The sequence below is a fragment of the Athene noctua genome, chromosome 2 (assembly GCF_965140245.1).
Source record: "Athene noctua chromosome 2, bAthNoc1.hap1.1, whole genome shotgun sequence".
NCBI lineage: Eukaryota > Metazoa > Chordata > Aves > Strigiformes > Strigidae > Athene > Athene noctua.
Window position 1 is genome coordinate 46818758 of NC_134038.1, and position 15950 is coordinate 46834707.

Genomic DNA, 15950 nt, shown 5'->3' on the forward strand with positions numbered 1-15950 from the left:
CTCATGTTGTAATTTTTCAGAATTAGTGAGCTTATCTCATACTTCTGAATGATACAGGAAGGTATCAGATACTTGAATCTTCCGTGCCTTAATGAGGCTCCATGTGCATATAGGAGGATCTGATCTCAGAAATTGCATTATAAATTTAGATAATTTTATGGAAAATCTTACTTAATTTTATCCCTAAATATTAGTTTCTACATGTGCTGCTTGAAGTCTATGTTAATATCTAATTTTATTTGAAGTGTATTCCAGGATTTATATACACAGCCAAAAACTACACTAATGTTCTTCATAAAATTTTCATTGTTTTCATGTTTTCTAATACCTAAATTGATGCCTGAATAAGTTAACTTCCCTTTCATTATTTCAGTCCCCCATTAAAGACTGCTTCTAGACAAAGAAGAAATAATTTCTAAATAAATGTGTCTTGAAATTATGACTTTCAAAGTCCAAGTCCATCATGGCAGATCAAGTCAAAAGCTTTTTGAAGATGATTGTTCCTGAGTGCAGGGCATGTTCAGTTCTGGGCTTCCCAGACGAGCTGTTGGAGCCTACAGAAAGTAGTAAGCATCTCCCAGGTGATTAATATATAAAAGTCTTTGCTTTTCTTTAAACTAGGCAATTTGGTGAAGATTTAACACTTTCATTTCCTGAAACAATTATGTTGGGGTTTTTTTTTGCTGCCTTTATGCCTGTGGTTAGGTTCAGGAGATGCCCTTTCTGTATTTATCACAACAATTCTAGAGGCAGGGATACTTGTTAGCAGTTTTGTTTCAAAAATAATCCTCTATGAACATTTAAGTTTTCAGGACCAGCATGTTATGTAGTTATCTGGCCTTATCCTTAAATGTGTGGTATTTTATCAGTGCAGCCGATATTTACTAAGTGTTCAATAAAAGAGCATCCAGCACAGATCTTCTAATGGCATAATTTTATCTTGACACATTCCCTGTAGATACGCATTGAACTTGAAGACATTTGAAATGGTGATTAAGTCTGTTAGAGTTGAGGCCTTTGTGTCGTTTGCGAGCCTCTTCTTGATTTCACACAAGAACAGTGTCCATCATTTCTCAATTGATTGAAAACGTTCATGCAGCCTAATGAGCCTTTTGAGTATCATATATCAATCCCATACCTAAGATCAGAAACAAAAGACTTAATTTCCTGGACAGCTGGTTTTCATTCTACAGTTTGAAAAAAATTGCAGCTAGGAGTCAGGAATTGTCATCTTTGCTTTCAGAGTGCAAGATGAGACGTTGAGAGAAAGGTGGTCAGGGCACTTCTTTAGATACTGGCACCTCCTTGTTCAGCAAGGACTCACCTCTGGGTGCAGGTATTCCCTGTGTTTGGTGCCAAATACCAGAAAGCTGAGAGTGCTTTGCACTTACAGTTTTTTAGTGCTGGCATAATCCTTATTGGCTTAGGTTTAAGTTAAATATAGCACTCTTTGGAAAAAGGATTGATTTCTTCAAAAGAGCAACAATAATTGTGGGGTTATTGCTATCAGCAGAGCAATAATGGAACGCTGGGTTCTGTCCAATTCATCTTTCTTTTCCATTTTTCTCAAGGGAAAATAAAGGGTGCTAATATCTGTCCTAGCCTGAGGACAAAAATTTCCTTTTTCAGATCTGTGTGGTAAGAGTGCTACACAAAGAGCTAACAATAATGATCATGCTTTAAAACTACTTTTTTTTTTTTTTGTCTTTAGATATTACATAAACATGAACTAATTTTTAGACAGATAGCGTTTCCAATACCTGTGAAATTTTTTGCCTAGTTACTATCATTATTTTGTGCAATACTAGAGTAATTTCAGGACCAAAACCCCTGTGCCTTATCTTCTCTCCTTTACAGTGTAAACACATTCAAGCCTGCTCCTTGCTTGACTGTTTCAACAACTATTTCAATCTGTTTGATGTAGTGGGCTAATCAGTGGCAGCTTGTTCATACATATATGCATATCTTGGTGGATTTCTTTGATGTTAACCACTGTTACACTGACTCACTACCCAATTTATTTCAGGTACCAGTCCTGGACTTGTTCCCACTTGGGTGTGGCTGTTCAGTGCTTTTACGACCTTTTGTGCTTACGCTTTAGGTAAAGTACAATGAAATAATTTACACGCCTGATCTCTTCATGTAGTTTATCTACTAGTTCACTAGTGATGATATTGAGATGAAGAGGTATCTTGGGTAAATTATTGATCTCTCTCCAAAACAGTTCTCTGAGATGAAAAAACCCCACACCAAAAAACATCCATAAGACTTAAAAAAAACACCTCAAGCAACAGCATTTTTAATTGCATATTATTCTATGACTGTAGCTCTCATCTTTCTTCAAAGTTCAAATTGTTTTAGAGGAACAGTGGAAATCGTTATGTAGCAGCAGTCATTGCTATTGGGTTTCATAAAAACCTTTGGGTCCCAACGATGACATTCTGAGAAGCTCCCTGATACTCTGCATTAGCAGAGGGTGCTTTCGAAGACAGGGGAAATAAAGGGAAAAGCAGAGAAAAAGGAAAATGAGTATAGCATTGTGTTTTAAACTGTTAGGCACTTCAGTGCTTGTGGCATGTGTCAGGAGAGATGGTATGAACATGGTGACAGGCCTGAGCTTCTTATGGAGGTGAAGTATAATTTCTTTTCTTTCCTATTGCTGTTTTTCTCCTGTAATACCTATACCTCAGTTGCAGTTTTATATTCCATTTTTACTTTTTATATCATACCAGGACTGTATTTTTAGGTACATTGCACCTTACTGTGCAGTGGTGTGAAGGCATAGACCTGAAATGATGCAGATCTGGGAGTGAGATTCACATTAGCATGACTTTTTTGTTTTCTCTTCCAAAGCTAACTCATTCCAAAGTAGTCTCTCCACAACATGGTGCAACAGAGTTAATCTGGCGGTGACTCAAGGTAGTACATTTACATGGACTGTGCTGTATAAATGTACCCTCTCTTTGGAGCTGGTTGTTATAAGGCCCTGCGTTGCAGACTGTAGCCATACATTTCTGTGCCATACTTAAGATATCCAAGCTAGATATAAATGTGTTCTAGATGTACAGTACAGTGTTGTGCAAAGATGATGGCGACTTTTGGTATCAGACCTCTGATTAATCTGGGATATCGCCTTGTGCAGACATCTCTCTCTGCATTGTAAATGCCTTGGCATTTCTATTTAAGTGGTGAGTTTGTGCCAAAATTATTTTGTCCAGAATTTCTTTATATTTGTACCACAAAAATCACTGGGACAACTGTCCCTTGAAGCTGACTACCAGTCATATTTCCTTAACAGCTCTTTCTAATCATTAGCAGAAGCAGCAGTTTCTTTTGTGCAAACCATTCTTTATGTAATTGTATGGAATTTAATGAAGTGGCTATTGTTTCATAAATAAGAATTACATATTGGAGCTGTTACTGTATGATACCACAGAAATTTCACTGGAAATTCAGCTTCTGAGATTCTTAATGTAGATGTTATTTGCCAGTGAGACCTATAGTTCCTAATACTTGGAAGACAAGGAATATGATGTTGACAGTCAAAGCTATAATGAGCTGATGTATATGTAGATTTTATGTCTGCTGTCCAAGCCACTTCATGAAATATTTAGTCTCAGATTTAATTCTGCATGTCCGAAGTTTTCCCTTTGGAAGACTGCAAAGAGCCATAATAACTAACCAAATATGCAGCTTTAATCTCTCTCAGCTTCTTTTTAATGACACAGTTACTCTCTTCAACTTCCCTAGCATGCTGCTCTTTTTTCCCCCCCTTTGTTAAGGTGGTTTGGTATCTTTTCCTTTTCTATAAAATGGAGTGCGAATTCAACTATTTAAGTTATATAAACTTTAATAAAACTGAAGACTCATGAACCTTTATGAGACAAAATCATAATATAAGAATTCTAAAGCAATGGAAGTGTGGGACAGTGTATGTCCATTATTGAACATACACCATTTTTGGAGTGAATTATTTCAAACTGAAACCTAAAACAAAAAATATTTCCAGTCTGTTAAAAAGCTAGTGAAACCACATGGAAAATGTGTGTAAAAATTTGTGAAAATCCAATTTTATGTATGTACTATACAGTTTCTGTATTTTTCTCCATGCCTGTTATAAGTACTGTATTTCATGACACCATTATAAGCCTCTTCTTTGCAAAATTAAAACCACTCTTTCAATGTGATGTACATATTTTAGTATCATCTAATGTGAATATTCTTTTGTGGCAGCCTAAAATAATTATGAATAGACAAATCTTCTATCATTCTCACTTTCAAAAAGTATTACCCCTATAACTGAATAGTCTCTGATTTGGGATAGGTGTTCCTGAAATACAAAAGCCCATAAACTGTTCAGGGATGTTTACATACCTATTTGCTACTTAAATTTCAGAAGCATCCTTTAACAGACCAAAGAATTTCTACATTTACAGTAACGCTATTCAAGTATTTCTACATTTATAGCAACACTATTCAAGTAACTTCAAACTTACAGTTTTCTTTCTACACATTTCAGTAAGATGCTGACAATTCAGTGGTAATGTTAATGGAAAGAGAATGTGGCTGTAGAAGGGGGCAAGCCATGTTTGAAATCCTCTATGAGATTTTAATTTTTAGAGTTGTGAGAACTGGCTCAAGAGATTTGTATTTGAGCAGAGAATATCTCACAGCTGTTTAGGTATTACAATAGGGAGATAGTCTAAAATCTGTACAAAATGAAATTCCATGTTATCCTGGTTTAGATCCCTGAAGTATATTTACATTAAACACAACTCAGAGTACTGCCAAATAATCTGGAGAAGTAAGTAGTGTATGATCTATAGCAGCTGTGGAGTCTTTGGTCTCACTCTGCTGAGTTGTATCTCTAGTCAGTTTTGGGTTACTAATGCTATCAATAGCTAATAATTGTTATATACCTTCCAAGTAACATTAAAAAGATAACATTTCTCCATGTTATTTTCAGATTCAGGATAACAATAAGTAATCTGTAAGGTTTGTTCCGTTTTCCTAAGAGGTTCATCATGCATATTTACACTTAACTTTAAGAAATAAATATTTCTATTTCTCCCCAGCACAGTCTCAGAAAGTAAGGGATGGTTTGACAATACAGCTAAGAAAGGTTACAGCTGCTAGACCTTCTTCCTCCTCCTCCTCCCCCCTGCATTCACTGCCCCTCCCTTGTGCCATCTCCCTTGGTTTTTGTACCGTTCACAGCACCAGTTCTGTTCAGTGACCCAGAAGAAAATGTAACATTTACTGTCTTTCCACCAGCTGAGCAGGCTGCAGGTCCTCCCCTGTTCAACAGCAGTGAACTCTCGGATCGACTCAAACCACGTTATCCAAATGCATCCTCAGAGTGAGATCCAGTACAGTGTTTGGGCATCTTTCAAGCACTTAAGTATTGAAAGTGATCCACACATAATTTACTTTAACAGTAAGGTATTCTTAGAATCATAGAATCATTTAGGTTGGAAAAGACCTTTAAGATCATCTGGTCCAACCATTAACCTAACACTGCCAAGTCCACCACTAAACCATGTCCCTAAACACCACATCTGCACAACTTTTAAATACCTCCAGGGATGGTGACTCAACCACTTCCTTGGGCAGCCTATTCCAATGCTTGTTAACACTTCTGGTGAAGAAATTTTTTCTAATAGCCCATCTAAACCTCCTCTGGAACTACTTGAAGCCATTTCCTGTTGTCTTCTCACTTGTTACTGGGGAAAAGAGACTGACACCCACCTCACTACAACCTCCTTTCAGGTGGTTGTAGAAAGGGATAAGGTCTCCCCTCAGCCTCCTTGTCTCCAGGCTAAACAACCCCAGTTCCCTCAGCTGCTCCTCATAGGACTTGTGCTCCAGACCCTTCACCAGCTTCGTTGCCATTCTTTGGATGCGCTGCAGTACCTCAAGGTCGGTCTTGTAGTGAGGGGCTCAAAACCCACAATATTCGAGGTGCGGCCTGACCAGTGCTGAGTACAGGAGAATGATCACCTCCCTAGTCTTGCTGGCCATGCTATTTCTGGGCGAGCAAGACTAGTAGATACAAGCCAGGATGCCATTGGCCTTTTTGGCCACTTGGGCCCACTGCTGGCTATTGTATCCTAATTTCAACTGAAAGACTATTTAAAATATCTTATGTAGGCACATACACAAATGAATATGTAAATGCCTTAGTGAATCTACCCCACAAGTGGTCTGAAGTCTCAGAGGGTCCACAACACCAATGGATGGCTGAGAAGCCCTGTGGATACTTTTCAGAAGTTTCCTCGAGAAACTGTTTGCAGGGACTGACATGAAAGTCTTTGAAGACCACTGTGGACAAGTAATTATAAATGTCTTTCTAAAGCTTGTAAGGAAGGTAGCATTTAGTTCAAGAGCTAAGGTGAGGACAGAAGAATTATCTGATAACTGAAGCAAATATTTTATGAGCAGTCCTAACATGTTGGTACTGCAGGGACAGTTGTGTTTCAGTTTGCTGTCATCCATGTATTTTATCTTATATGTTATATATGGCAATAGTGAAGTGTACATGACTAAAGTTCCTCCTTTTGTTGTGTTCTAATTCTTTATTTCTTTTCCTTTCCCAATTCTTCTAGACTCCATAGATGGGAAACATGCTCGAAGGACTCAGTCCAGTACTCCTCTGGGAGAATTATTTGACCATGGGCTGGATAGCTGGGCTACCTCCATTTTTGTGCTTTCTTTTTTTTCTGTCTGTTCCCGTGACAATGGGAAGACTGGAGTTTCTGTATATACAATGTATATATATTTAAGCATTGTCTTGTTTAACTTTATGTGTTCACACTGGGAGAAATATAACACAGGAGTTCTTTTTCTTCCTTGGGGATACGATATCAGCCAAGTGGTAAGTAGTTATCATTTCTGTTTTGGTTTTATTTTTTTAACTATGTTAGTGTTTTCATAATATTACAGAAATAGAAAAATAAAGATTCAAGACAAATATATTTGGCCAAGATTTTGAATGGGAAATAGCATAACTCTAAAAGTAACTGAAATATTTCCTGCATTTACAACAAAGGGATGCTCTTGAGCATCAGAGATTCATTGCCTTGCAATAAAAAAAAGGCTTGCAGCAAGCTTAGCAGTCAGATAGCACCCATGAGAATGTCATTTAACTCCATTTGATTTGTGGTATTAACAAAGATTATTATGCTATCTGAAGCCATAAGTGATTTTCCCACCAACACTAGGCTCTAAGGCACAATGTGATATAGTCCAAGTTGTATTTATTAAGAGTAATTTTAGTTATACCACTTCTTATATCAAATGGGGTAATGGAAATAGCATTGTATGTATACAGCGAGCATTAACTGTTGTCAAGTGAGTTCTACCCTTGAAAAAAAGCCAAGGTCCTACCATTAGAGGTTTCTGCTCTGGGAATGGGTTTCAGTAATGTGAATTACATATCAGTCCACAGCCAGTTCCCAGCTGAGTACTTGACTGGCTTACAGCCCTACCTTGAGGTGGACCTCTTCAGAAACATGCCCGGGGCACCATGGTGAGTGGTGGCCTCAGTGCACAAACGAATAGCAGCAGTAACAAGCTCATTGCGCTGCCAAAGGCCCTGCACTGGGATTTCTGGGCTGGCTTATCTGTTTCTTAGATAGCCAGGCTTTTGCAGCCTGAAGAGCACAGTCCCAATCTTCTGAGCTTCCTGTCACAGGCATGAGATGAAAGGTACAGCCAAATATATATAATTGAAAAGAAGTTTGACAAATATTCAAATACGTGTTTTAATGGAAATATAGTATTTGAATTAATGGCTGCAGATGTATTGCTGTAAACATAATCAGAATCCAGTGGTTTGAGAACAACTCAGAGGTGGTGGTCCAGCTGTGGTACATCTGTTTCGTCCCCTAAGAAAATAGGCTCTGGGAGAAGAAGTTGGCTCAGGACTAAGACATTAGGCAGCCAGCTGGTCTGCAAGTTTCAGCCATGTCTGTGTAAGGCTTCTTCGGGAAGTTCTTCCAGCAGGACAGAATAGCTGTGTTCAAACCAATTTCACTTTTTGCTCAGATGATCACTGTAGATCTACATGTGAATGTTTAGAAAACTCTTTTTGATTGCTACAGCATCCGAACTATTTTAGTGGTTAAATATGGGAGTGGGTCTCAACTAGCAGAGCAGCACAGTTAACTCTGTCAGTGCCTTTAAGTGACCTATGCCTCTGTCACTGCTTTCCCATCTGGGAAATAATGGTAGTAACATTCCCCTGCCTGACAGATTTGTGGTGAGGCTGAATTTCAGTAGAGTTTGTAAACTGCTTTGATTAACTTGGATGCAAGGTGCTAACAAGTGCTATTTCCTGTTCCGCTCTGATGTTGAATTGCTGTCCTGCACACTCGCTTTCTAGTAACTTCTGTGATAATTTGCCTACAGCCAAAATGCTAAGCATAAAAATGTAAAGATTTTTTGTTGCTCTATATCACAATCATTAACAGTGGTGGAAGACTGTACTGTTGAAATGCCTATATGTCAGTTTTTCCATCTGTAAAAATTAGCTTTTGTAGTTGTGATTGCCTATGAACAAAGACAAGACAGGTTTTGTAGATCAAGCTTAGTACTTTTTCCATTAGTCCAAACTACATTTCACACACAATATATTGTTTTCCCAGTGTACTAACTAGTCTAGTAAAAGATCGTAATTCCCCTACAAACATTGCCTTGTTCTTGTTCTGTAAACCCGTTCAGCAAATTTTGTATGATGTGTGTCCTATTAAAGGTAGCTCTTCATCTCCAGCTACTTGGAGAGGATACCGAGGACATTAGCAAATGACTTACGATGAACAAGAAAGGTAATGTTCCCCTTGCTGGGTTTTTTTTCCCCCACCACTTCTCTGCCAGATATTCCTAAATCCCATTCAGAGGCAGAGAGTGCAGAAACACTCAGACTGCTTTCAGGCTGATTCCCAGCATTAAGTTCACTATTTCCTCCATGACATTCCTAGCTGGATTGCTGCACGAATGTGCCTCTCTGCTCTGTCTTCAATAATTTCACCGACAACATGATGCTATTGCATTGGTATGTCAGATATTCAGGTGGTCTAGTCCCCTGCTTCTACTTTTAAATTTGACGGTAGCCAGGAACTTTGTACTTCATTATCACCACAAAGCTCAGGAAATACAGTAATTAGTATAAGTGTGCAAATAGATAACTGTTGACCTTAATGAAAGCTTAACTGGTATGTAGCTCCCAGAACACTGCTGCTGAGTCAGCTCCACTGTATATAAACACAGACAGCCCGCTCACTGGCTCTGGGTTAACTGTGGTATAAAAAGAGCTGGTGTTCCTCATGAAAAAATACCTCATTATAAATAGAGAAATTTGTGGAACTTATGCAGATCACATTTTTCTGTGACTTGATGACTCGTCAGAACTGGTAACCTAATTGTGCTAGCTGGGCTGTAATTGGCACTCCAATTAGCTTTGATTACAGCAGACAGTCATTTATAGGAAACTGCGGTGTGTAAACTTGAAAAATGGTTGTTAATGTGTCTGAGAGATGCTTGGTCAGAGGACTGTTATGTTTGTGGATCAAGGAGGAGGCATCTGCAGCAGTGAAAACTCTTCCCCTCTCTCCTCCCTCCAGCACAAAGAGCTATCTCCTGCTGACTCCTCTGTGGGCAGAAAAAGATGCAGGGAGAGGAACCTCTTTATACCGTGTCACCTAGACAATTTTCTTACACTTTCAAGTAAGCGCAAACCCAGTAGTCATGGGCTGAAGAAAAGACTAAAAAAAACCCCACCTTGCTAAAGACAAAGCTTTCCTGAGAAGGATTTCCTGCCATGTATTAATTTTTCGTCCTCTGGATTGTTTAAAAAACTATTTTTTCTCCTGAAAATTTTAATATTCCTCTAATGAAGTACTTCCCTAAAACTGCTGTTGCTTTTTGTAAGCTGCTGCACTTGAGTTCTTAGTAGGAGAACAAAATGTTCATTTTCCCTTAATATGATGTGGTGATACATCTGCTTACATCGATTCTGCCTGAAGTGTAACAGGGAGGTACCCTTTATATTCTTAAATAAAAGTTTAGAAGTGACAATAAGAGCTGTGTGAGAGTTGGAGTGACCCAGACAATTCCATGCCTCTTCCCCTCACTCTCCCCAGCTCAGGGGAAGCTGGAAAAAAGCACAAGCAGCAAATATGAAAGGCAATAGGCAGCTCTCTCTGGCCCTGCCCTAGCCTTGTAAGGAGGGAATGACCAGAAATCCTATATACAGTTTTGCCTGAAGACATGGGTGCTTGGACCATAAGCCTCGGGTTTTTGGTTTGAGATGCTTTCCCAGATGGTTCTGCCCCATGACTTTGGATGGTCCCACCTAGATTCTCAGGGAGAACACTCTGCTTGCCTTGAAACTCAGAATAAATGAAGTATATGTTGCAGGTAGCAACTGAAACATTGTAGAACTTACTTTTTTCCTTCCTTTCAGTCAAAACAGGGGAAGGGTTTTTTTGAATGCCATATACCAGGTTTTCTTTAGACATGCAGTTTACAAACTCATGCTGAAATGTTTCATATAGCCTTTTCCTGGGAAGTACTGTGCCAGCCAGTGTTCCAGGAGCTGGCAGAGAAATCCTAAGCAATGCAAGTGCACATCGCATCTTTTAAAAGCTTCCATCTCTTCTGAGGGGCAAAAAAAGGTCTCTATTAAAAAGAAAAATGAAGACACAAATGTGTCGTTCTTTGGCCACGTTATCAGGGTTCAGAATCTTTTTTCTTTTACTTTCTTTTACCTTCTAAGATAGAAACTTTCGGAGTTTTTCTGATTTGACATGGAAAGCATAGCCTTTCTTGGGAAGAAATAATATTGATTATTATTTAGTTCCAAAGGTAGGAACACACTGGAACTGTTGAAGTAAAAGAACTGATAGTGGTGTGGAAGCAGTGCTGGCCAGGCCATGGTGTCTGCTTCCAGTGGCCTCCTGACACAGCTGGAAACCAAACTCGGTACTCGGTTATCTGAGGGAAACCCCACAGTGTATCCATGTGAAATTCAAACAGAAGAACCTGCGGTGCACAGGCTCTTTCTGCAGCAGATTGCTTCATTCTTAACCATTTGATTATGATTCTACTCAAACATTTCTTGGTTAATTAGACTTCCATGTGCCTTTAGCTGTTTACCTATCACACATACTGCATGTCTAAATGCAAAATCACCTTTTTAAGATATATGAAAACTGTTTTTATAGGCTAAACTTGCCACCTTTATTAATTGGAAGAAAAAATACTGAGATAATATTTAAATGGAAAAATTACACACCGTGCTAAATCTTAACTCCTGCTGAAGTCACTTGTAGGAAATTGTTAAGTTTTTCCTTTTTTAGGCAAGTGTCACCTTTATTTTCAGAGGAAAAAAGTAGCCTTGTATTTTAAATTACTTGCTCTCTAGATGTTCAGTGATACAGAGCACTGTATTAATGGAAAATATTTCAACACATGAACAATTAATGCTATTGGAAAATGCTGGTGAAATATAATATTACAGTAAAATTAATGTTGGGGTTTTTTTTTGAATCATAAAGAATTAAAAAGCATAGGCAGAATATTGTTTTTAAAGATGAGAAAATGTTTGATTTTTTTTTTTCCTGTGTAGTGCATCATACAGCATACTCAATGTGCTTGTGTTTAAAACAGAAATGGTAAATCATTAGGGAAAAAAAAATGTATGAATGCACACACACAATCTGGAATATTTTGGTGACAAATCTTACACCTGCAGTAGTAGAAAGACATTAAAAAGGTGGTGATTTTAAAAATCAGGTGTTTTAGAGAACAGTTAAAAGGCTAGAAGCTAGGAGATTTTGAGGAGTTACATGGCCTTATGGTTATGTAGAATTTTCCCAATGCCACATTAAAGAAGTATTCTGATTTTACAGAGGGATAAAGGTGACTACGCTGCTGTGATTTACAAAATTGTGACAAGATAGGGAGCCCTTGCTCAGAAGCCAGCTGTCCTGCTGTTCGGCCATATCAAAGGGCCTACAAATTAACATCATGTATTTCCAGGTTTTTGCCTGCATAAGTACTTCTCCTCCTCATAGATAAGGCATTGGCAACCCAAAAATTTCCCTGGTCAGATGCTGCAGTGAGTTGGAATCCAAGATTTTATACATCTGACACTAACTTGCTATATAGTCCTTACTTGTGTTATTTAATTTTGACTTGTCATTTTACAAAAGGTTGCAATTATTTTTACTTGCTAAAGGCTACATTTATATCTGAAAAGTACTAAAGCCAGTGCTGGAGAGATGAGTAAAAAACCTGGCCATCTTTTCTTATGTAGAATTACTCAGTTGTACTTAGGAGCACTGCTTTATGTCTTTTTTTTTTTTTTTTTTTTTTTTTTTTACCAGCAGTGCCTTTAAAAAACATTTATACAGCTGATTAACATACTTAGCTTTTGTCTAATAGTTTTGACAATCTTCAGTTTTTGATAATATAGCTTAGCTCAAGGTACACAACCATTTTCTCATCCTTCCTGCTTTCTAAAGGAGGTCTTTGAGACTGCCTCAGTGAAGTCAAAGTTAAGAGTCCTTGAAAAACATCAAAAATTTGCAGCCAAGGCTTGTTTTTTTTTATACACCACATCTGTTAAATAAGAGACAATCTCAACCTGTGAGTGCTGCATCACCAAATCCCAGGGCAGGAGATTCCCCTGAGAGAGCCCTTTGCATCGACACTCCTCTTCCTAGAGGTGTGCTGACATCTGACAGTGATACTCAGGACTGCACTGCCAAAAGTACTGACTGTAATAACGGATGATACTGAAGTTCGTCTTTTATCACATGCCAAAAAAGTCTGTGCAAAATTCAATGTGTGAGGGTAAATTCAGGCTCCACCAAAGCCAGTTGGAGTTTTGCCATCAACTTTGATGGGTCCAGGAGTCCATCCGTCATGTCTTACAGATAACATAATGCAATTTCTTCAGAAAGCCAACTGTTAGTTCTGTTGTAGTTGATTGCAAAACCCATTGTACATGTTCTTAATTTAGACCAAAATTTGACTCGCTGTCTTCAATGGCCTAAGATGTAACTCTGATACTAGTGCCTGCTCTTCTCCATTGCAGATCTGGTGTGCTGCTTGTTCTTGCAGAGGCAATTCAAACATCCAGTTCTGCACTGCCACATTCAAGAAAAATTCTTTAAAAGCTACATACTGATAGGGCAAGAATCTTGAATTTAGATACATAGAAGTAAGTGAAGCCAAATATAGTGATATCTACATGTACTAGGGAGTTTAAGCCACATTAGTGTTCTGTTCTGCTGCTAATCTGTGATCTTAAACAGCCTGTTATCTAAAAAAGAGATTTTCAGTGTACCTTTAATTTAATAGAAGGGTTGAAATGTATTTATTGATGTTAAAAATGAAGAAAAAACCAACATAGTAAAAAATTAATATTTAAAAAAGCTAAAGTAGTAAAATCTATCATAGAGGTAAAGCTGGAAAATATTTGTCATCCCAGACTGAGAAGCTGTATTGAATAGAAAATATAAAGGTTACTGAATGTTACCTGGAAATAAATAGATGAATATGCAGTCTTCTAAATGGGATTATAATTAACACATTTGCTTTAATTTAGAGCTAAAGTAAATGTTCGCAATTTGTTCTTAATCCAAGTTTAGAATAGTTTAGGACATTGAAACCTATCATGAAACATACAGCACCTTACGAGTCCTACAGCAAAACTAAACAGCTGAGAACAAAATAGCCTAGAGAAGGAGTGGGGCCGCAGTCCCGCTAGCTGGGTGCCAGCAGCAGAAGGGGCCGCAGGGGGTGGGTGGCCTGGGCTAAGGCAGGAAACAGGTTTCAAAGGAGAGGGGGGTCCCTTGAGCAGCTGGGATTAAGGGCACAAGGGCTTGGGAATCGTTGTATCATGTTCAGTACTGCATTATCATGTTATACATTAAAACTGGTAAAACTTCAACAATTTATGCCATAAGCTGTCAGTAGGCAGTGCTGCTGCAAGCAGTACAATGGGTGTGAATGTTACAGTTATAGGAGCTGTAGGGTTTTGATTGCATTAAGACTTCTGACCTCAGCTGGGTCACAGAATTAACTCTGACAAGAGAGTAGAAACTACATTTACATCACTACTGGAACTGGTGGCACTTCAGCATGTTAAGTGACTCATGGAGTCTTGTGTTTGACTCCTAATAAAGTTTGACTGCTTGTTTCTTTTTGTGTCCTGTAATGATGCTATCTGTCAAACAAATCAAAAATCAGAGAAGATTTCAGCTGCCCTCCCCTTCTTATTTCTTCATATTCAATTTTATTTTTTTTATTATTTCAGGTGACTTTTTTCCCCTCTCAGTTATTCTGATATGATCAGTTCAGGTGACTGAGCTGCAAAACCAGCCACATTGCTAATTCTGAAGTCTGTATGCAAATACAACAAAGTGCATTTGCAGTGGAAAGACCTGGCTTTAAGAAGTGACTTAGAAATTGGGTGCTTTGAAAAAGTGTGTTAGTAATACTCGCCACATGCAAACAGATGCACACATTAGCAGAAAAGTTGCTTGCTGTATTTCACACATTGCTAATAATTTTGTTGGTGATCCTGGAAGCTGCTTCACTGTTTAGAAGTAATTTTTTTGGATGAAGCATAAGGTCTTATAAAGTGGACATGAAGGAAAACAACATTTTTTTTTTTTATTCTTGCATTTGTGTTAGATAAGTGAAATTCTGTGCCTTTAGAAGTAAAGGATTGAAAATATGTTGTCCTTTTTCTATAGGTATTAATAGCAGCATATCTGCTCACCGGTGCTGTTGGTGTGGAAGTCTGGCAGAAGCCTTTCCTGTTTGGTTATTACATTACAGACGCATTAGTAATGTTGCTTATAGGTAAGTGGCTAGATCCATGTAGAACTGTACTACTTTTTAATTATTTTGATTAGATATTTCTTATATTTCCTTCATATTTCTTTTTCCCTTTGTGAGTGTTGGTTAGTCCAAAAACTCCACATGAATAGAGCTGATTAAAAGGGCTGATACTGGAAAACTTTTAAAAAAAGTAGGTCATCTTGGAAACATGAATTACTGAATTACTATCTATGGTACACAAATAATACCAAAAATGTTTCTTATATGCATGTACAGTTCAGTACTGTGTGCTGGCTGGCTGGGTCTCAAAGTCTCAGGAACTCCTCGTGTCACTCAGGTAAAATGTTGTTCACATTTTTACATATTTTACATTTTTACACATTTTACATATTTTATAAGTTTAATGTTTTGGCCTGCAGCACACTATGCTCCAAAACATTATAGATGGGAGGAATAAAGGGACAGGAAGCACAACTGTAAACCTGAAAAAGAGCCAGCTGGTTTCTAAGATCTTCTTTAGAATTACTTTGCAGAAAGAAGTGATGCATTTTTCATACACAGCAATAGCCTATTTGCTCATTATTTGATACTGTCAGTGTAGTTTGAAAAAAGCATTTTTCAACTGCTATAGCTGGACTGGGAACAAGAGCACTTACATTTTAATGAGTTAAAACCAAGGTAGTCTTAGCTAAAAATGTGTGGATGAAAAATGGCTTTGGTGTGTTGCTTGGAAGATGAAGAAATTAGCATATAAATTTTAGGAATTTTTATGTGAGTATGCAAGTGATGAGGACACCAAAAAACCTGTCTGACACCAATAGTCTAGACTTATATCCCAAGAAACATCTTCACCCCTTGAGCCAAATGTAGGACTTAAATGTAGGTGCTCACCCAACACCAACTCTTAACTAGGAGCCATCTGAGCATTTTAGGGGCGCACCTTTGAGTCCACCGCATTGACACATGCTGTCACCACCCTTTCCCGTGGTGAGGTCTTCAGCAGGTTCTGCCCCCAGCTTCAGCAGTGCCTCCCAGAATTCCCAGATTGGAAAGGACCCTGCAATCAGGCTGTGCTTTCTAATGAGCAGCATGGACAA

The 15950-nt window shown here is 38.2% G+C and overlaps 1 protein-coding gene across 1 annotated transcript in view; it reads left to right on the plus strand.

Moving 5' to 3' along the window:
- Positions 1 to 15950, plus strand: part of LOC141957464 (ethanolaminephosphotransferase 1-like) — a 58038-nt gene that overhangs the window by 23256 nt on the left and 18832 nt on the right. The window contains exons 4-6 of the mRNA XM_074898994.1: positions 2027 to 2101; positions 6606 to 6874; positions 14766 to 14874. Coding sequence (XP_074755095.1) covers positions 2027 to 2101; positions 6606 to 6874; positions 14766 to 14874 — 453 coding nt within the window. The remainder of the gene's footprint in view (positions 1 to 2026; positions 2102 to 6605; positions 6875 to 14765; positions 14875 to 15950) is intronic.